A 23,246-nucleotide genomic window follows, 5' to 3' on the forward strand; every position below is an offset into this window, starting at 1 on the left:
AAGGATCTTTTTAGTTAGAAAGGATTTTGATAAAACTATCCAGTAACAGATCTCTCTTTTCAGATATTTTAAACCAAGTACTTTGCCTACTATGTGCTTCTTCCCCCCAGATTTGTCAATATTATTAATTTACAAACTAAAACATTGAATCCTGTACACTATTTTTTTAATTTGAAGTGGAAGGGAATTCAAAGTTAATCAAATATGTTGAAAGTATTATAAATAGAAACTAAATAATTTTCAGTTCTGGTAATGATAGTTTAATACCACTGTTCTCTAGCAGCATAATTATTACAATGTAAAAAGATTTTTAGCATGTTATCCTTAGATTATGTTATGTTTTAACACTTGTGCTTAATATATATCCAAATGAGCTGGTTCAGTGTTGAAATACCAACCTTCAAATCTTTAGGTTTTTGTGATTAATTTTAGCTTTACATAACCTTATGATTACACACTGAGGTAGAGTAGATAGGGTGAACTATTTTATGATAGGATTTTTATTCTTCAAAGATTAAAAACATTTTAAAATCTGTACTCTTGTCTCAGGCAAAAAGTTTAGTGCTAAATCAAAGATTAAACCTTGTTTGTTAAACATCCTTGTGGATGGGCCTTTTTCTGTTAACATTTTTTTTTTTTTAACCTCTTTATGATAATATAAAGGAAAGCTATCAGTTTTTTGCCTGGGGAATCTCATGGACAGAGGAGCCTGGCAGGCTACAGTCCATGGAGTTGCAAAGAGTCAAACACAACTGAAGTGACTGAGCATGCACATGGGTTTAAAAATTTACTTATTCTATATTCCTTCCCATTACTGAGGTCTCTTATTAATGCTAACTATTGTTTTAAGTCCACATTTACTGTCACAATATAAATCATAGTATTTGAAGTAATCATAATTTACCTATTTTCCAATATTTATATTACTTTTATTTTTCTTATCTTATTATACTAGCTAGACTCTCAAAATCAGTGTTGAAAAACTGAATAGTAGGCTTCTTTGTTTCTATTTTTAATGGAAATGTCTTTGGCATTTCACCAGTTTTTATTTCCCATTTCTTTATGATTTTTAGGAATCACAGCTGAAATTATCAAATGCTTTTTCGAGGGATCTAATGGTAAAATCTTATAGGTTTTTTTCTTTTAATTTATGAATATGATTAGTTGTATTTATATTTTTTCTGTGCTAAATCATTCCTATTAGGTTGGTGCAAAAGTAATTGCAGTTTTTGCATTGTTGAAATTTGCCATTTGATATTAGAATACATTCTAAATAAATGTGATTATGTTATACATCATTTTAATGTGCATTTCTCTCTGTGTTTTTTTGCTAATGACTTATTACTTGCTGTTTATTTTATATTTATTTTAGACTATGGAAATGATGTTAGACAAAAAGCAAATTTGAGCCATTTTCTTATTTGAGTTCAAAATGGGTTGTAAAGCAGCAGAGACAACGTGCAACATCAACAATGCATTTGGCCCATGAACTGCTATGAACCCACAGGGCAGTGGTGGTTCAAGAAGTTTTGCAAAGGAGAAAAGAGCCTTGAAGATGAGCATAGTGGCTGGGCATCAGAAGTTGACAGCAACCAACTGAGAGCATATCGAAGCTGATCCTCTTTCTACTACTTGAGAAGTTGCCAAAGAACTGAACCTTGATCATTCTACAGTCATTTGGCATTAGAAGCAAATTGGAAAGGTGAAAAAGCTTGATAGTGGGTGCCTCATGAGCTGACCGAAAGTCAAAAAAATCATTTCGAAGTGTTGTCTTTTCTTATTCTACGCAACAACAGCAAACCATTTCTGGATCAGACTGTGACAGGCGACAAAAAGTGGATTTTATATGATAATCAGCAATGACTCAGTGGTTGGACTGAGAAGAAGCTCCAAAGCACTTTCCAGAGCCAAACTTGCAGCCAAAAAATGTAATGGTCACTATTTGGTGGTCTGCTGCTGGTCTGATCCACCAAAGCTTTCTGAATCCTGGCAAAACCATTACATTTGAAAAGTATGCTCAGCAAATTGATGAGTTGCACCGAAAACTGCAGTGCCTGCAGCTGGCACTGGTCAACAGAAAGGGCCCAGTTCTCCTCTTTGACAATGCCTGCACACATGTTGCACAACCAGCGCTTCAAAAGTTGGGCTGCAAAGTTTTGCCTCACCCGCCAGTCACCTGACCTCTTGCCAACAGATTACCACTTCTTCAAGCATCTTGACAACTTTGCAGGAAAAGTGCTTCCCCAACCAGCAGGAGGCAGAAAATGCCTTTCAAGAGTTCATCAAATCCTGAAGCACAGATTTTATGCTATGGGAATAAGCAAACTTATTTCTCATTGGCAAAAATATATTGATTGTAATGGTTCCTATTTTGATTAATAAAGATATGTTTGAGCCTAGTTATAATGATTTAAAATCCATGGTCTGAAACTGCCATTATATTTGCACCAACCTAATATATTTCAAGAATAAACTATTTCATTACTGTTTTAATTACTTGTTAGATTTGATTTGTTTATATATATATTTTTAACATGATTTAAGAGTCAACCAGTCCATTCTGAAGGAGATCAGCCCTGGGATTTCTTTGGAAGGAATGATGCTAAAGCTGAAACTCCAGTACTTTGGCCACCTCATGTAAAGAGTTGACTCGTTGGAAAAGACTCTGATGCTGGGAGGGATTGGGGGTAGGAGGAGAAGGGGACGACAGAGGATGAGATGGCTGGATGGCATCACTGACTCGATGGACGTGAGTCTGAGTGAACTCCGGGAGATGGTGATGGACAGGGAGGCCTGGCGTGCTGCGATTCATGGGGTCGCAAAGAGTCGGACACGACTGAGCGACTGATCTGATCTGATCTGATCTGGTGTATAAGATTGGTCCACAGTTTTATTTCTTTGTTTTACCTTTATCCACTTTTGCTATTAGGATTAGTCTAGCTTTGTAAGGTGATTTGAGAAGATTTCACCATTTTTTCTGTGCTCTGGAATACTTTGAATAATAGAAAATTACCATATTGTTTTTTTTTCTTTGAAAGTTGTAGAATGTGCTTGCAAAATTATTTGGGCTTTCTCAGTTTTATGTTCTGTGGTAATTGACTTGTTTGGTTTTTATTTTCTTAGTAAATCATGCATTTCATCTAGATTGGCAATTTATTGGCAAGAAGTTCCACAAAATATTTTCATACAATTATTTTAATGTCTTCCATGACCACAGACATACTGCTTTTCTCATTGCTACTATTAACTATTTAAGCAAAATATTAAAATCAATCAGCATAGTTTTCTTTTCCTCCGAAAGCTGATTGTCACAAATTCTAACATTTCTTTACTGTGTATAGAAAGTTGCTATCTCACACTTGGAGGGCTGATAGAATTTGAAAGATTCTACAATTTCTATCCCTTTCTACTGTCTATTCTTAACTGTGTTAATATTTTATGAACAATAACAATGACTTAATGAGTATTTACTGTGTTTTAGACACCTGGTCAATAAGCTCTTTACTTATATTATTTAATCTAGGGCCAGGAGTTAGTGTTCCCATATTATAGATGAAGAAACTTAAGGCTCAGAGAGGTTTTGTAACTCAGCCAGTTATTTTCAGCTGCTGCTGCTGCTGCTAAGTCGCTTCAGTCGTGTTCGACTCTGTGCGACCCCAAAGACAGCGGCCTACCAGGTTCCTCAGTCTCTGGGATTCTCCAGGCAAGAATACTGAAGTGGGTTGCCATTTCCTTCTCCATATGCTCAGCTAGCAAGTGGAAGATAGATATGGGAATTAGGTCTACTTTCAGTAAGTCTTAATTCTCAATTCTACTACTTACCTTTGTGCTAAAAATAAGGATATAGTTAAGTATCAAGAGTCTAAATAAACCCACACAGTAGCTTGAAATTAACTACTACAAATTGTGAGCTTTAAAAAACCTGTTATTATAATGAATTTTTGAAAGATATTTGATTTTCAGATATTCCTGTGAGCCTTCAATAGCTTATCTCAGTATTTTGAGACTAGGCATAGAGACTATTACCTAATATTTAGTCTGTACAAGTACAAAAGATGATCTTTTTTTTTTTGTATATGGAGAGATCAGTACATGTCAATTAGTAATTCCACTTAATTTTTTAAAAATTGTGGCAAAATACATATAACATACAATTTATCATCTTAACCATTTTCAAGTATACCGTAAAGTAGTATTAAGTGCATTCCTACTGTTATATAACCATCACTACTATCCATCTCCAGACCTCTTTTTATCTTGCAAAACTGAGACTCTTCTAAACAATATTTCTTCATTCCACCCTTTCTCTAGCCCCTGGCAACCATCCTCTTACTTTTTAAGGTGGTAAATTTGGTGACTCTAGGTATCCCACATAATTGGAATAATGCAGCGTTTTTCTTTTTGTGACTGGCTTATTTCACTTAGCTTGATGTCCTCAAGATTTCTTTATGTTGTAGTATGTATCAGAATAGCCTTCCTTTTTAAGGCTGAATAATATTACATTATATGTATACACCACACTTCATTCATTCATTCATCTGCTGGTGGACACTTGGGTTACTTCCACTTTTTAAAAAATATTTATGTATTTATTTTTGGTTGCACCAGGTCTTCGTTGCTGCGCTCAGGCTTTCTTTTGTTGCAGCAAGCAGGAGCTACCCTTCATCGCGGTGCATGGGCTTCTCGTTGTGGTGGCTTCTCTTGTTGCAGAGCACAGGCTCTAGGCACACGGGCTTCAGTAATTGTGGCATATGGGCTTAGTTGTTCCGAGGCACGTGGAATCTTCCTAGACCGGGGATCCAACCTGTATGCCCTGAATTGACAGGTAGATTCTTATCCACTTTACCACCAGGGAAATCCTACTTCCACCTTTTGACTAATGTGACTAATGGTGCTTTGAATACATGTCATGTATTTTTTTTTGAGACCCATTTTTCAATTCTTTTGGGTTTATACCCAGAACTGAAATCATTAGATCGTATACACGCACACACACACATATGTATATATAAAACCAGTTCTACTTAATTCAAAAGGGTAATAAAGCAATGTTCCACAGCCTAAGGCCTTTAATTTGGTACATTCCTGAGAATCAAGGACATCCAATGTAAGGTAATCTCAGGACTTAACATCTGTTAAGAGGTCCTGGAGAACAAGGAATGAGGGTGAGGAGAATACCAAACTCTGGGGTCTAGAACCTACTGATGTTCTCCACCTTAGCCCACCCAGCCTACCTAGCTCCCAGAGTCTAGAGGATGCTCATTGGTACACTAATTTGAGCAGGAAAGCCATAGGACCGGTACTAAATAGATACTGATTTTTCCAGCCTTTATGGTGCATCCACATTGTTTTTATTTTGAGAGGCATTAAAGCATAGTGATTAAGAACTTGGGTTCTGGAGCTGGATCTTCTAGGTTTGACTCTCAGCTCAACCTTTACTGTTTGAGCAATTACTTAAGCTTTCCTTGTCTGTAGAATAGGTACTATAATAATAACTACCTCATAGGATTATTGGGAAGATTAAATGAGTTAATAATTTAAGTATTTAGAAAAGTGCCTGACAGATAGCTCTCATTAAATGTTAAGTAGTAATAATATTATTTTTAATTAGTATAGGTTACCACGTGGCTTTCCTTAAAACCTTTGGAAATAAGATAAATAACATTCCATTCTGTAAGTTAAGCTTTTTGGACTGTATGCACTATGAATCAAGAAAAGATATCTAATAGCATTTTAAAGAGGTAATATTGCTCCCAGGCTAGCAGGATTCGATTGTAGCCTGATGAAATATTAACATCTATAGAACATCAATACTAGTTGTGATAAGACTATAGAGGTTTATGTTTTCTCTTATAGCCTTGACCCACCTAAAGTCTATCCATGGGGTAGATGTCCTTGTGCATATCCCATCATTTCATTCCAGGTGGCAGATGTCTGTCCCTGGCAAGCAAAGTCTGACAGCACTAAATATTTGAATCACATTATGAATTCCTCTAATCTACCTTCTGATTATAGTTTGGCTTCTCATGTAGCTTATATACATGGAGAGGCTATATAGGCTGCAAAGCTTGGATAGCTGGTTGCATATCCAGTTGTAAATCTCACTGGAAATCAATTAGCTGTCTGCTTTTATATGTAAATCTTGGAAGTTTTGTTAACCTAGGTTTGCCACTAATTTATAAATCCATTTTCTCTATAGTGACTGAGTACATGGTTGAGCCTGCAATGGTGAGACCCAAGCCCTCAACCATGTTAAATTCACGGAGGAAATGCTCCCCTCCCCTTTCTGTGCTGCCCCCACCCCCTCCAACCTGACTCTCATCAGTTTCTTGGGATCTACTCCCCTGCCTTTTTTAGATCACCACACCACTAGTTCCTTTAATTCATTGACTTGAATTTTCCTTATTGGGATTACCATAGATGGGGTGGCAGTTATAATTCTTTGCTATCACCTTTGCCAGTTTGCTGAGGAAAGGTGGAGCATTCTGATCTACTCTCCACAAATAAGAATCCATTGTGTGGTGAGCAGGAAGACTTGATCATCACACTGTAAAAGCTCACTGCATGGAGCTATTGCTGTGATATGTGCCCTCATAGAACAAAAAGAGCTCACGGGGAACTTTAGAGCTAGCTCATGTCTCTTGTTTTACAGATGAGGAAATAGAGACTACTTGCCTAGGGCCTTATGTCTTTGTTGTTGTTGTTGTTCAGTCGCTAAGTTGTGTCCAACTGTTTGTGACTCAATGGACTATAGCATGCCAGGCTTCCCTGTCCTTCACTATCTCCCTGAGTTTGCTCAAACTCAAGTTCATTGAGTCAGTGATGCCATCCAACCATCTCATCCTTGGCCACCCCCTTCTCCTCTTGCCCTCAATCTTTCCCAGCAACAGGGTCTTTTCCAATGAATTGATTCTTTGCATCAGGTGGCCAAAGTATTAGAGCTTCAGCTTCAGTACCAGTCCTTCCAATGAATATTCGGTGGCTGATTTCCTTTGGAATTGACTGGTTTGATCTCCTTGCTGTCCAAGAGACTCTCCAGAGTCTCCCTTATGCAGTTTTAACAGTTCCTTGTCTAAAGCTTGACTCTTGGCCTGGACTCATGATCTGTCAGTAACATTCTTCTTTCTACCCCCCAGTCTTATCTAACCAGTACAAAAATTTAACTGTCGAGTGCTCCTTTCTTTTCTATGGCAGCATTTCCCCCTTGGTTACATACTGTGATAGCCAGGCTCACATTTGAAATACAAATCCATTATAGATTTCACTCTATGTTTCTAACTGGATCCTTTGTATCCTGACTGATGCTGTAGTCTTCTTGACCACTTTGGAGACAGATTTCATAGTAATTAATTGAATCTATTTTTTTTTTTTTTTGGAGGATCCCATAAGGCAGGAAGATTCAGAGCTGGGTCCCCAGGTCCTTCAGACTTGCTGATGTTATTAGCTGAGTCACCTACCTGACCTATCTTTTTTATAATGATCAGAGCTCTTGAATTTCTCATATGCTGGGGTCTTTTTTATTTAAACTCTACATCCCAGACTGTAAACATATGTAAACTAATAATAAACTTCAACAGTACCTCTTTAAATAATAATTACTGTATACCCAAAATATAATTATATTCTAATAAATCTATTAAAAATTTCAAGTTAACAGTACAAATTCCTTTTAAAATTTTGTGTTTATTTTAATTGCAGTAGAGATTTCTTCTCTAAACATTTTTCTTTTCTTTCTCCCCTTAACTTCTACTTTCCCTTCCTCCTTCTGCATGGGGTATTATGTACTTTAAGTTTTTTCTTCCAGTGGCAAAACTGTCTTACTAGCTTAGAATTAATTTTTACACATATTAAGAACATACTGAGTAGTAAGTTACAAATAAATGCACATTTTTCTTGTAATGCATTTCTAAGAGGGAAGTGAGGCAGCAAATATAATTAAACATAAACAAAGCACTTTAATGTACATGCTCAGAGGATTAGTCAAGGAGCACTTCTTAGAAGTGTGTTTGAAACAAGATTTTAAGAGAAGGGGTCAGAAAAGGGGAAGTAAAACAAATTATGCTTTGGGAAGCTATATTAGAAAAAGGGAGAATGGATCCTAACAAAAAAAAAAGATATTCATTGCAGTATGGCTAAGCAGTTGCTTGGCTGGAATGGAAAAGGAATGTTGGGGAGTGGTAATTGGTTAAGTTACTGAAGCGGAGATTCACAGACTTCCTCTCCACCTTTTGTCTGAATACTGTGCTAAACACTAAGGGAAAACCAAAGAGGAGAGACAGTGTATGACCTCCAGGAACTGATACTCTTGCTGATGCGACAGGGTGGCAGGAAGGTAGAGGAGGAACCTTGAAAGCCAGTAAGAGTGGCTTGGATTTTATGTGGTGTGTGATGGAAGGCCTTTTGGAGACTCTCATGTATTATCCCACCTTTATCATCTGCTCTGGAAAGAAAGATCAAACTGAGCAGGTGACTGGTTTCAAAAGTCAATTTTGGTAGCTATAGCTAATCAATTAGCAAAAGAACTTTTCTCCCCACAAACTATTTTGAACCGCTTTAGATAAAAAAGGAAATGAGCTGCCGAAAATCTTCTGTCCACAGTTAACAATTAATGGAAAATCACTGGTTTGCTTTTGCAAGCAGCACTTAATGTCAGTAACTCAGGCTGTTTTCCAATTTTGCAGTAAATTTTTTATACCAAAACAAATTTAGGAAGCTAAAAGTCCATGGGCTTTTTTAGTGGAAAGATGATGTGGGTAGTGTAGAATAATGACATTTTCTTATCCACATCAGAATATTAGCAAGTTACTAATGGCTCCATTTTGATACTGTCACTTTCAAAGGAAAGGAGAGAGAACAAGTTGTTTATGGAAACATCTTGGATTATTTTAGAAATAATGTAGCCTTGTAATAGTCGAGATAATAAATAATTCATGTTTTGCTTTGAGTGTGTCGGTTTATCTCTGTCTTGAATCAGACCTGAGAGAGAAAGTTTCCAGATTTCTGCTGCCTATCAAAGTCCTCTGGTAGTAGTTTGGTCTCCTGACCAGTTGTCAGAATGCAAATTTTAGTTTTTTGCTTTCTTCTTCTTCTTCTTTTCATCTGCTTCTTTGCTACTTGCAAACTGTCCTGTGATTTCTACTCTCTCCACTGGCATGCCAATGGGAGACTTTCTGAGATCACCGGTTTCCTGGAATGATATTTGAGGCACATTTAAATGCCTTATGATGTTCCTGGGCTTATGTGGGCTTGGTCCTACATGGATTGGTGGTAGGTCTCTATAAGGCACCAGCACGAATACGACAGGAACCCTGGGCTCAAGGGTCAGATTGGGTTGCACCTGTCCGCTTGTCACTTGAAAAGACTGCCTGGGAAAGACACTGTTTAGGGGGTGGCCCTCCAAAGCTGCCTGAACTTTTACGTCCGGATTCTCTTCTGCCTGGAGAAGAACATCGGTGAAGTACGGTTTCACCCCCGTTATGGCATTGATTTCATGCGCGTTGTGCCTGTCCGCCAGAGCTCTCCCGGTTAAAATGGGCTGGAAAACACTTGCTCCCTGGACACCATTCACAAAGTTGCTGAGGAGAGAATACCATATCCCACCACTTATCGGGCTCAAAGTGACCTGTGGCCATAAACTGGCCAGGCTCCGGAGAGCTTCGCGGTTCCACGGCGAGGCAGGAAATTCAGCCTCTGTGTGATAGAGCTGAGAAAAGTAAACACTAAGAGTGATGTCTGGATACTTTGCCAGGAAGGTATACATTTTGCTGATGCAGCAGTGGTTAGCTTCATTGCACGGGGAGTTGCTGGAGTACAGAATAATATGCCGGATGCAGTCGTTATTGTGTATGGCCGAGTCAAAGTAACCGTTCACCTCAAATAACATTGATTCCGGGTGGGTATCATTCCCAGTGCAGCTGCTAGCATGACCCTTTTGCACCAGGCTTCCAGAAGAAGTTTTTAGCTCATAGAACGTGAGGTGTTTCGTTGGAGGATATGTTGGCCCATAAGGGAATCCAAAAATCTGATAAAATTCTGTGTAGGGAACTCTTGCTTCTTCACCTGTCCGAATATGGTAAGGACAATTAGAGCAATCGAGAGAGAAACTCAGCCAGTAATAAGGTTTTACTATCGTTCCGTGATTGGCCAAGTATTCCTCATATAAGGGCTCCATTGTTAGTTTTATTGTCTTCTAGCTGCAACCCTAAACAAAGAAGAGAAATGACATATAAAACCAGTGCAGGAAAAATGAAACACAGCGCTTTAATTTGCCGAGTCATATTTTTCTTTAGAGGAAGTAGCACAATAACCATGGTAACATCTTTTGACTCTAAAAGATAGTGATTTACTGTATACCCATAGTGAAAGTTCAAGATACTAATCCTGAGAATTAGACAAATGCTGGGGGAGGAGACAGAAGGGAAAGACACAAGAACATCTTTGTCTGTTTGATAGAATCTGAGGCAGAAGAACAAATGGGTTAACAGTGCAAGTTCTAGAAACAGATTGCCTTATTTCAAATCTGGGCTCTGCCGATTACCAGCTTTGTTACTTTTGGCAAGTTATAGAACATCTGGGAGCCACAGCTTCTTTTTTTTTTCTTTTTTTTTGTGAAATGAGGATAAGAATAGAACCTGCCTCGCAAGATTATCTTGTGGATTGAATGATGGAATAAATAAAAAATGCTTTATTATGTGCCTGATACATATTAAGTACTCAGTACATATTAGAGATGGCAAGAGTGAATGTCGACATTTTAGGAATCAGCGAACTAAAATGGACTGGAATGGGTGAATTTAGCTCAGATGATCATTATATCTACTACTAGAAATGGAGTAGCCATCATAGTCAACACAAGAGTCTGAAATGCAGTACTTGGATGCAATCTCAAAATGACAGAATGATTTCTGTTTGTTTCCAAGGCAAACCATTCAATAGCATGGTAATCCAAGTCTATGCCCCTACCAGTAATGCTGAAGAAGCTGAACAGTTCAATGAAGACCTACAACACCTTTTAAAACTAACACCCAAAAAAGATGTCCTTTCCATTATAGGGGACTGGAATGCAAAAGTTAGGAAGTCAAGAAACACCTGAAGTAACAGGCAAATTTGGCCTTGGAGTACAGAATGAAGAAGGGCAAAGGCTCATAGAGTTTTGCCAAGAAAACACACTGGTCATAGCAAACACCCTCTTCCAACAACACAAGAGAAGACTCTACACATGAACTTCACCAGATGGTGAACACCAAAATCAGATTGATTGTATTCTTTGCACCCAAAGTTGGAGAAGCTTTATACAGTCAGAAAATACAATACCAGGAGCTGGCTGTGGCTCAGATCATGACATCCTTATTGCAAAATTCAGACTTAAATTGAAGAAAGTAGGGAAAACCACAACCTTTCAGGTATGACCTAAATCAAATCCCTTATGATTATACAGTGGAAGTGAGAACTAGATTTAAGGAACCAGATCATATAGAGTGCCTGAGGAACTATGGATAGAGGTTTGTGACATTGTACAGGAGACAGGGATCAAGACCATCCTGAAGAAAAAGAAATGCAAGAAAGCAAAATGGCTGTCCGAGGAGGCCTTACAAATAGCTGTGAAAAGAAGAGAAGCAAAAAGCAAAGGAGAAAAGGAACGATATACCCATTTGAATGCAGAGTTCCAAAGAATAGCAATGGAAGATAAGACAGCCTTTGTCAGTGATCAGTGCAAAGAAATAGAGGAAACAACAGAATGGGAAAGACTAGAGATCTCTTCAAGAAAATTAGAGATACCAAGGGAACATTTCATGCAAAGATGGGCTCAATAAAGTACAGAAATGGTATGGACCTAACAGAAGCAGAAGATATTAAGAAGAGGTGGCAAGAATACAAAGAAGAACTGTACAAAAAAATCTTCATGACCAAGATAATCACAATGGTGTGATCACTCCACACTAGAGCCAGACATCCTGGAATGTGAAGTCAAGTGGGCCTTAGAAAGCATCACTATGAACAAAGCTAGTGGAGGTGATGGAATTCCAGTTGAGCTATTTCAAATCCTGAAAGATAATGCTGTGAAAGTGCTGCAGTCAATATGCCAGCAAGTTTGGAAAACTCAGCAGTGGCCACAGGACTGGAAAAGGTCAGTTTTCATTTTAGTCCCTATGAAAGGCAATGCCAAAGAATGTTCAAACTACTGCACAATTGCAGTCATCTCACATGCTAGCAAATTAATGCTCAAAATTCTCCAAGCAAGGCTTCAACAGTATGTGAACTGTGAACTTCCAGATGTTTAACCTGGTTTTAGAAAAGGCAGAGGAACCAGAGATCAAATTGCCAACATCCACTGGATCATCAAAAAAGCAAGGGAGTTCCAGAAAAACATCTACTTCTGCTTCACTGACGATGCCAAAGTCTTTGACTGTGTGGATCACAATAAACTGTGGAAAATTCTGAAAGAGATGGGAATACCAGACCACCTGACCTGCCTCTTGAGAAATCTGTATGCAGGTCAGGAAGCAACAGTTAGAACTGGACATGGAACAACAGACTGGTTCCAAATTGGGAAAGGAGTACGTCAAGGCTGTATATTGTCACCCTGCTTATTTAACTTACATGCAGAGTACATCATGAGAAACGCTGGGCTGGAAGAAGCACAAGCTGGAATCAAGATTGCCGGGAGAAATATCAATAACCTCAGATATGCAGATGACACCACCCTTATGGCAGAAAGTGAAGAAGAACTAAAGAGTCTCTTGATGAAAGTGAAAGAGGAGAGTGAAAAAGTTGACTTAAAGCTCAACATTCAGAAAACTAAGATCATGGCATCCAGTCCTATCACTTCATGGGAAATAGATGGGGAAACAGTGGAAACAGTGGCAGACTTTATTTTCTGGGGCTCCAAAATCACTGCAGATGGTGACTGTAGCCATGAAATTAAAAGATGCTTACTTCTTGGAAGTAAAGTTATGACCAACCTAGACAGCATATTAAAAAGCAGAGACATTACTTTGTCAACAAAGGTCCATCTAGTCAAAGCTATGGTTTTTCCAGGAGTCGTGTATGGATGTGAGAGTTGGAAAGCTGAGTGCCGAAGAATTGATGCTTTTTGAACTGTGGTGTTGGAGAAGACTCTTGAGAGTCCCTTGGACTGCAAGGAGATCCAACCAGTCCATCCTAAAGGAGATCAGTCCTGAGTGTTTATATGTTGAAGCTGAAACTCCATTACTTTGGCCACCTGATGCGAAGAGCTGACTCATTGGAAAAGACCCTGATACTGGGAAAGATTGAAGGTGGGAGAAGAAGGGGATGACAGAGGGTGAGATGGTTGGATGGCATCACTGACTCAATGGAATCAGTTTTGGTAAACTCCAGGAGTTGGTGATGGACAGGGAGGCCTTGCATGCTGCAGTCCATGGGGTCGCGAAGAGTTGGACACGACTGAGTGACTGAACTGAACTGAAGTGACATTTTAGCTCAGTAGTATGAATCCCCCAGGTTGTATAGTTGGTTCTGATTTATTAGAGTCCAAAGACACAGCAAGGGTTTTACATTTTGTTCATAATATTGTTCTTCTTTGTTTCTTGCTGACTATGAAAGTATCTAATATACTGTATGGAGGTTTTGAGTGTGCTTGCATGTAAAATCACCTATTTCTTCAAATCATTGGCCATAAGTAGGAGGTGGTTATCCTTTGGCAGGGACTAAGACCTTGGGATCTATTTTATTTAGTGGTAGAGACTTCTTGGAGAAGGAATGCTTGAGTGTTCTATGGGCTGTGGACCCTCATTCATTGACATTTGAGAGTTTTATCTCCAGTAGGTGGGTCTTGTTAGAGCATTTTGGAAACTTTCCTGTTCTAGAGAGCAAATATGATCCTTCAGGATATTGCAAATAAATAATGTCGTGGATGTAAAGCCCTCAAAGTTGAAATTTTAAGTAATGATTTTTCCTTTACAAAAATATTCCTTCAGTATTATTGTTCTCAAGCAGCAACCAAGGGCATTATAATATAGAAACATTTTAAAGTAACTTTATTTTGCAACTATTATGTGTTTGTACAAAAGAAACTCTCCCAGTTTTATTATTAATATGCCCTTTGTCAGTTTAAGAAGTGAACATCAGTATCTCTTTATGGTTATATTTTGTACCTTTTCATTCCTGGTGAAAACGTAGTACCTTTTTACATGCTTATTGATCTGTAGTATTTATTCTTCTGTGAAAGATGTATGATTCTTTACCACTTTTTGTTTGAGGTTTGTTTGCAGTAACTTATGTATCAAGAGCATTAGCTGTCATATTTTTTGTTAATATTTTACCTGCTTTATAGAGCCTTTTAATTATGCTGATGGTATTTTTAATTGAACCAAATTTTACATTTTATGTGGTCTAATTAATATTATGATTTTCTTTTTTTACTATTGTATTTAGGAAAGACTTCTGCATCAAAGAGGAGTTTAAGGATTCCCCATAGTTTCTTCTACTATGTATGTTTTTTACATTTACCACTTTGTCCAGGCAGCAAAATGGATAAAGCAGAAAATTTGAAAAGGACAAACTGACCATTGCAACAAAGTTAATTTCTCACTTTTCGAAATTTATCACTTCAAAAGTGTTTATTCCAGCCTCTCCTATAGAAGCAGTCTGATCAACTTCTGTCTTCTCAACCCAGGTCCCCTCAGTCATTGCTGTATTTGAAACGGCCTGATCTCCAGGCCGAAACCTGCAGAGGTCCTTTACTAATCCCTTCCTGGGCAGAAAATACTTTAGGAGCATCCGTCCAGCTGTTGGTGGGATGTGACTTTACTCATGTCACCATTAGCCTAATGGCTGATGTCTCTGCACTGACTCTGGGCACCACATATGCATCAAATTCCAGATTTCTCCTGACCTCTGACACTTGGTCCATAGGATTAGGTGTTTGCCTCAGATGGCTCCTTAGTGCTATATTTTCCTGCTCCAAGGCTTCTTACACCGTGCGAAGGTTTTCCTTGGGATCCTGACTCTTCCCCTGATTAACCCTTGGCAATGGACCGATCACCTAGAACCTGACACCGTCTCCTGCTTGATCCTGAGCATTGTTTTCTCCTTGGGTCTGTGCCTCTCTCAGCCTTACACATGAGACTGGACCTAAGAATATCAAAACTTGCCAAAACCAAGCCCAAAGTCTCACTTTCTTTTGAATACTGTGCGCTGAGTGTGGTCTGCCGTTGGGTGGTACACCCGATATCCAGGTTATAACTCAAATTACAATGTCTACTTACCCACAGAAAATTTACGGATTGATTTGGCTAAAACGTTACGGAAGCAGTACCAAGAGGCCCTTTTCTGCCTTTACTTTTTTGGGGCGGAAGAGGGTATGGAGATCTCCGTATGTAATAATCCCAGAATTACCCTTCTGGTAAGGAGGAATCTTTGGGTTTTCAAGATAAAGGTGGTATGGAAAGTCCTGATTGCTTTTCTAAGCATCCTTCCTTTGCATCCCTCCGCTAGGCTATCTTAGCCACGAATGATGCATCATTACTGTCTTAAAGGGGATCTTGAAGACTAGTGGCTTTTATAGGTAATGATGGGAGTTTGGAGCCTCATTGTTGCTGATGGCTTTCAGGGCCAACCAACCGTGGCTCCCTATTGGCACGTCTTCACTTTTTCAGAAGATCTTTAATCACCCTTATCTGAAGGGGAAGCAGGAAAGAATTCCCCCCGCTTTGAACTCTTACAGGATTTGTGGTTTATATCAGCCATTTGCTGCTGAGGACAGACCGTCTTGTGTTAACTTTTGGTATCTGGCCTTTCCTTTTCCCCTAACCAGCTTGAGACCTGCCCTGTTCAGCCCCTGGACTACCTCAGGAACCTTGATTGGTTCACAGGCCGAGTTGGCTAAGACTTGTTTCCCCACCATCCTGTGTCCCCATCCCCCAGTTCTCTTCCTTCTGCTTTGTCCGCACTTGAGAAATAAATGCATGCCGCCCTCAGCTGAGCAGATCTCCTGGTGGTAGGAAGTGGAGAGCTGCAGAACCCAGCTCCCGGTCTCCACTCCTTGTGAGTGGCCCCCTGGGCTACGGCTGTGGGAGGATAGCCTTCCTTAGTTTAACACCGATGATCCATACACGAGGACAGTCTGCTTTCCCTTCACTGAGCCAGGATTTAGTGAGTACTGGTAAAGCACAGTTTGCACCGGAGTAGTTGGAAAATGGAGTCTGCCCTTCCCAATCTGTGCGCAATCTGTTAGCAGCTAAAAACAAGTGTTAGCAGTTATAATTACCATCATTTTGTCTCCACGCTTGGATCACATTCCAGGTGTTCTAGGAGTTGGTCCATTTCCTCTCTTTCCCCCTTCAAGTCTCATGCCCTGTTTAAAGTAGTCGTTTCAGAGGCCAACCGTGTTGTTAAGATTCACCTCCTGTATCGGTTCGGAACTCTTTTTGCAGTTTGCGTCTGTTAGTTCCTTTGAACTTGGCTGTCCCGAGTTAGAAAGACCTTGCCGAGGTGTGGCTGCGTCTAAAAACACTGTTGAATTGGTGCCATGGTAACGTTTGCAAAGTAGCTACTGCTAGGATACGGCTCTGACACTTATTACTTTATTTGCATTTCAAACCACCTGTTCCGAAGATGAAAATATACATGAATGCATATTCCATTCTGGATAAAAGCGTAATATCTTACTGTTTAAGTGAACATGCTGGGTTTTTTTCTCCTTCTGGCTGTGAGCATCAAATTCTGAGCTCAGAGCCTTTGTTCTGATCTAAAATAGGAGCCGGTCTTGGGATGTGGACAACGTCTGTTGGTTTCTTTACCTGTGGTGGTGCCAGAGCCCCTCCTTGGGAGGCTCTGCCTTCTGTGAGAGGGAGGCCCCTGCGAAGGGAGCAGAGACTTGACTTCCCCAAAGGGAGGTGCTTTCTACTAATAGCCCCGCTGCCCCTGGAGCAGGGAGGAGCTCTATACTTCTGTCAAACCTGGGTTACTACGTGCTAGCAGTTTCCCTCCTCTTACACATTCCCTGGGATACTCTTGCTATTGATACGTTTGTGGTCGCCTCCAGTGTTAAGACAAGCTTTGCCCCCTGGATCAGCTGCAAGAGCACCTCGTCCCTCTCCTTGCTTCCCCTCCACCCCCTCCATCTCCACACCGTCTCCTAGGACACTTTATGTGTTGACAGTCATGAGTCATTGTGCTCACTCTCATTATTCTCACAATCCTCTTTCTCAGCCCGCTTGAAGGACTGCGTGGTGATCACTGTTACGTATTTCCATTAGTTGCCACCCAAAGTCCTTAAGCATGTATCAGTTCAATCGCTCAGTCATGTCCAACTCTTTGCGACCCCATGGACTGCAGCACGCCAGGCTTCCCTGTCTGTCACCAACTCCTGGAGTTTGCTCAAACTCATGTGCATTGAGTCGGTGATGCCATCCAACCATCTCATCCTCAGTCGTTCCCTTCTTCTTCAGCCTTCAGTCTTTGCCAGCATCAGGGTCTTTCCCTGTGAGTCAGTTCTTCATATTAGGTGACCAAAGCATGTATACTATGTTAAAGTATATGTATGTATACACTGTGCTAAAAATAACTGTCAGGGATGATGGAAGCACCCAGAAGACTTCCTGCAGCAGCATCACCACCCAGTTTTGTTTTTTATGGTCAAGCTTCCAGTCTCCACAACAGCAACAGTCCTTTCCCTTCTCCTCCTCTTGAGAGCTCCTTCTAGCTTAAGTATTTCATGTTGATTTTTGTGACTTTTATGGGTCTCAAGCGTATTCATTGCCTCCTCAGCTAGCTAATTTTCAGTGAGAGTTTCTTTCGTTGATGCTTGTTCACTCTATTGAATCCCATTCCTTCCACATCATTGGCCACTGGTCTTGCCTTTGTGTCCCTACTTCCTGCCTCTATTTTCACCTCCTAACTCAATGAACTGGTAAATATAAAACCAAAAGTTGATCCTCTAAGTTTACCTTTTATTTGGTCTCAATAAATGATATTCCATTTAAAAATATTACCATAAAAATGAGCCTCTATCCACTAGTATATTTACCAATTGCATTTTAGGGTAATTTGAGAAATAGGCAATCCCAATTAGGTAGTCAGTTTTTAAGACAGGTCTAGTGAGGTGTAACTGACAAATAAAATTGTGTATATTTAGTATATATAACTTGATCTTTTGATGTTCTTGTACATTGTGAAATAATCATAATAAAGAATATTAACATATCAGTCATCTCACATGTGTAAGCAGTGTTTGTCTTTCTGTATTTGGTTCATTTCTTTTAACATAATGCCCTCCAGATTCATCCATGTTCTGGCAGATGGCAGGGTTTCCTTTTTAAAGGCTGAATAATATTCCATTGCATGTATATACCACATTCTTTAACCATTCATTTGCCGATGGACATTTAGGTTATTTCCATATCATCACTGTTGTGATGATAATTCTGCAATGAATGTAAGGGAGTACAGGTATCACTTTGAAATCCTGACTCTGATACTTTTGGATGAATATCCAGAGGTGGGATTGCTGGATCATGTGGTAGTTCTATTTTTAATTTTTTGAGGAACCACTGTACTGCCTTCTTATAATGGCTGTATCAGATTGCATTCCCACCAACAGCAGATGATGTTTCTCTTTTCCCCATTTTCATCAACACTTGTTATCTTTTGCCATTTTGATAGCCATCCTAACAGGTGTGAGGTGATATCTCACTGTGGATTTGATTTGCATTTCCATGATGATGAATAATGCTTGAGCACCTTTTCATATACGTGTTGATCATTTGTATGTCTTTTGAGAAAAGTCTCTTCAGGTCTTTTGCTCCCCCTTCTTTTTTTAAGTCAGAATGTTTTGTTTTAGTTTTTGCTGTCAAGTTGTATAAGTTCCGTATACATTTTGGACATTAATCCCTTATCAGATATGTTGTTTGCAAATATTTCTCGCCGTCCTGTAGGTTGTTTTTTTACCCTTTTTCTTTTGTTGTGCTCCTGTTTGATACAGGTCCACTTGTCTATTTTTATTTTTGATGCCTGCACTTTTGGTGTCACAAACATAAAATTATAGCCAAGATTAATGTCAAGAAGCTTTCCCCCTGTGTTTTCTTCTAGTAGTTTTACAGTTTAAGCTTTCACACCTAAGTCTTTAATCCATTGTGAGTTGATTTTTTGTTAATACGATGATACAAGTATCCAATTTTGTTCTTTTGCATGAATCACCATTTTTAAATTACAGTTTTTAAAATACCTGTTTGGAAAACTCTTAAAGGAGATTGACTTTGCAAAACTTCATTTAGATTGCACAGAATGACTTTTAAAACTGAATTTAATCGCAGAGAAACAAAATCCTTGATCATTGGGTTTCTGCTCACAATTATTATTGCTGAGTTGAGATTTATAGGAAGGAAGGAGGGTTGTAGAAACATCTAGATTCCCAGATAGACTTCTTTCTTCTGTCTTTGTTAACTTGCAATGTTTCATCTTTAGTCAGATGAATTGTGCTATGTGTTATCTATATAAAGTAATATGAAATTATGATGAAAATGCTTACAAAAGCTGAATTCTTCTACACTGATATATATAATAATACACTTTACTTAGTTTAGTTGTAAACAAAGATTTGTTTCTAATCTGTATTCTGGCATCCTAGTTTGGGATGTATCCAAGATGGCTTATGTGTTGCTAGCTGCTGCTTATAAGGTGACATTTTCTTTGGATGGCAAGAAGTAAAGTAATCTCTATTTTATTGCTAAAATATTTTACTTTAATTTGAATGTACTGTGCCCAATTAATTCATTGCTTTCATTGCAGTTTGGCTGACACTGAATAATAATGCCCACATTCATATAGCAGTACAGACTACTTAAAACTACTTTAAAAAGAAACTGAAGAAAAAGAGTAAGCTTGAAATAAATAAGAGCGGCGTATTCGGTGGATTTAATGAAGTTCAGTATAGAATTAGTTGGAAAGAGAGAAATGTTAGGGTTGAGAGGAAAGGGATATATATATATATCCCATATATATGTTTGTACATATTTATACATACACATATATGGGTTTCCCTGGTGGCTCAGATGGTAAAGAACCTGTCTGCAATGCAGGAGACCCTGGTTCAGTCCCTGGGTTGGGAAGATCCCCTGGAGAAGGGAATGGCAACCCATTCCAGTATTCTTGCCTGGAGAATTCCATGGACAGAGGAGCCTCGCAGGCGATAGTCCACAGGGTCACAAAGAACTGGACTCGACTCTTGCATGGAGCATCCCATGGATGGAGGAGCCTGGTGGACTGAGCTGTGGTCTACAGAGTCACAAAGAGTTGGACACCACTGAAGCGACTTAGCACACTGTAGCAAAGGATGAATCTTCTAGTTTGGGGTCATGAGAAGAATGGCCACAGGGTGGCAGCACAGTCTAAAGAGCAGGAAACTTCCTGCTGGACCCGTGGTTACTTTGCTAAAACCACACTTTGTGTGCACGTGTCCCAACAGTTCCCCCCCCAACCCGCCCCACCTTGTTGAAAACTTTTAATTTTATATTGGCATATAGTTGATTAATAATGTTGTGTTAGTTTCAGCTGTACAGCATAGTGTATGTGCACACGGGCCTAGTTGTGTCTGACTCTTTGCAACCCCATGGACTGTATCCACTGTCTATGGGATTTTCCAGGCAAGAATACTGGAGTGGATTGCCGTTTCCTACTCCAGGGGTCTTCCTGACCCAGGGATCAAATCTGCACCTCCTGCATTGCAGGAGGATTCTTTATCGCTGAGCCACTGGGGAAGCCCATGTGCTACACAGTAGGTCCTTGTAAAACCACACTTTTTTTTCTCAGAATTCCTCCATGTTGCTTTCCCCATTATCCTAGATAAACATCAGCAAATGTTCAGAATCAAAGGTTACTCCTAAAACTTAAACTGAGGAAAAGTGCAGGATGAAGCACTATCTTTACTCCTGGAGTCTGTAAGCTATTTTTGCCTAAGCTTTTGATGTCATATCCAAGATATTATTGCCAAGACTAATGTCATAAGCGTTTCCTTCTAGAGATTAAATTTAAGCATTATACTGGAGTGGGTAGCCTTTCCCTTCTCCAGGGGATCTTCCCAACCCAGAGGTTGAACCCAGGTCTCCCGCATGGCAGGTGGATTCTTTACCAGCTGAACCACCAGGGGGGCCCAAGAATACTGCAGTGGGGTAGCCTATCCCTCCTCAGGAGATCTTCCCAGTCCAGGTGGATTCTTTACCGACTAAGCTATCAGGGAAGCCCCTTTATTTACAGAGTCTATACAGAGACTCTAAAAAAGTTTCAAACTATCTGTGAGGAAGGTCCAACTTAAGTTACTAAATCATCATACACATAATTTTGTAAAATTTGATGAAAATTATTGTATTAAAAATGAACAAAAAACATTGAAATCAGAAGATTATTTTAAAAATAAGTAGTTCAACAAATATAACCAGATCAACAAATACAAATTTAAATGTTTTTTAAATAAATATAAACAGAACACTTGTCTCTTTTTGCTATTTTTGCCTGAGCTTGTGATGTCATATCCAAGAAATTATTGCCAAGACTAATATCATAAAGCTTTTCCTTCTAGAGATTTTATAGTTTCAGGCTTTAAGTTTAAGTCTTTATAATCTATTTTGAAGATTTTGTATGTGTGTATGTATATGGTTTAAGGGTCCAGTTTCATTGTTTTGCTTGTAGATATCCAGTTTTCCTAACATTATTTGTTGAAGAGATTATCTCCTCCCTATTGTATAATCTTGGGCATCCTTGTCAAAGATCACTTTTTTTTTTTTGGCCACCCCATGCGGCATGTGGAATCTTAGTTCCCTGACCAGGGATCGAACCTGTACCTCTTGAATTGGGAGTGCAAGTCTTAACACCTAGACCATCAGGGAAGTCCCCAAGATCATTTGACTGTGTTTGCGTGATTTGTTTCTGGGCTTTCTAGTCTTTTCCATTGGTCTATGTGTCTATGTAAATATAAACAGAACAAACATCACACAGAATAAAAAGAAAAAAAGAGTTACCAAAACTACATATGTTGTTTATTGAAAGCATATGTGTATATGATTAATGTATATAGATGGTTAATATAGAGATTGCTATTACTGTATCCTACAATTGTGTTAAAACATTTATGAAGGATACAGTGAATCTCTATATTCAACGTCCTATACATGTACATTTTATTTCCACTATGTATATCCATTTAAAAGGTTTTTACTGTGACCAACTTGCTTCTTGCTTGCTACTTTATCCCATCTAGGTTGAACAGCTTGCTCAAACTTAATGTTTGTTTTAATAGCATCGTAATAGAGAAAGTTTCTAGAGGTATGCTAATAGGAATAGGGGAAGAGGTTTTAAAGCACTTTCACCACCTGAAGATACTCACTTTTTAAAAGAGTTAATTAATTTATTTTATTTTTGGCTGTGCTGGGTCTTCATTGCTGGGTGGGCCCCTCTCTAGTTGGGGCGAGTGGGGCTGCTCTGTAGATGTGTGTGTGGGCTTCTCACCCTGGTGGCTTCTCCTGCTGTGGAGCACGGGCTCTGGGGCGTGTGGGCTTCAGTAGCTGCAGCACATGGGCCAGTAGTTGTGCCCTCTGGGCTTTAGAGCACAGGCTCAACAGTTTTGATACATGGGCTTAGTTACTGCTCTGCGGCTTGTGGGATCTTCCTGGACCAGGATTGAACCCATGTCTCTTGCATTGGTAGGTGGATTCTTTCCCACTGAGCCACCAGTGAAGGTCTAAAGATATTCATTTTTAATGCTTTTTAAAAACAAAGCAAGTGATGTAATATTTTAAAAATTCACCATCAATTCTTCATTAGTGGCCAGTTCCAACAATTTATCCTGTAAAAGTGAAAAGTGAAAGTGTTATTTGCTCAGTCGTGTCTGACTCTTTATGACCCCATGGACTGGAGCCTGTCAGGCTCTTCTGTCCTTGGGATTTCCCGGGCAAGAATACTGGGGTGGGTTGCCATTTCCTCCTCCAGGAGGTCTTCCTGACCCAGGGATCAATCCTAGGTCTCCTGCATTGCAGGCAGACTCTTTACCGTCCGAGCCACCAGGGAAGCCCTGTAAAATAATATTAAATTTAAACTATCTTTCAATGAATGGTTTCTGGTTCCATGAATTTCCTATGCATGGATCTTTTTTTTAATTTAATTTTATTTAATTTTACAATATTGTATTGGTTTTGCCATATATCAAAATGAATCTGCCACAGGTATACATGTGTTCCCCATCTTGAACCCTCCTCCCTCCCCATACCATCCCT

The 23,246-nt window shown here is 39.3% G+C and overlaps 2 protein-coding genes across 2 annotated transcripts in view; one reads left to right on the top strand and one right to left on the bottom strand.

Annotated features, from left to right (window-relative positions):
* Window positions 1-23,246, top strand: part of RGL1 (ral guanine nucleotide dissociation stimulator like 1) — a 276,904-nt gene that overhangs the window by 2,846 nt on the left and 250,812 nt on the right. The gene's annotated exons all lie outside the window — the stretch shown is intronic.
* Window positions 7,664-16,491, bottom strand: APOBEC4 (apolipoprotein B mRNA editing enzyme catalytic polypeptide like 4). The gene is made up of 2 exons (XM_061383461.1): window positions 16,250-16,491; window positions 7,664-10,201 (listed from the first exon to the last, which is right to left on the bottom strand). Exon 2 carries the CDS (start codon window positions 10,169-10,171, stop codon window positions 9,065-9,067), a length of 1,107 nt encoding a protein of 368 aa, XP_061239445.1. The 5' UTR covers window positions 10,172-10,201; window positions 16,250-16,491; the 3' UTR covers window positions 7,664-9,064.

The sequence above is a fragment of the Bos javanicus genome, chromosome 16 (genome assembly GCF_032452875.1).
Source record: "Bos javanicus breed banteng chromosome 16, ARS-OSU_banteng_1.0, whole genome shotgun sequence".
Classification (NCBI taxonomy): domain Eukaryota; kingdom Metazoa; phylum Chordata; class Mammalia; order Artiodactyla; family Bovidae; genus Bos; species Bos javanicus.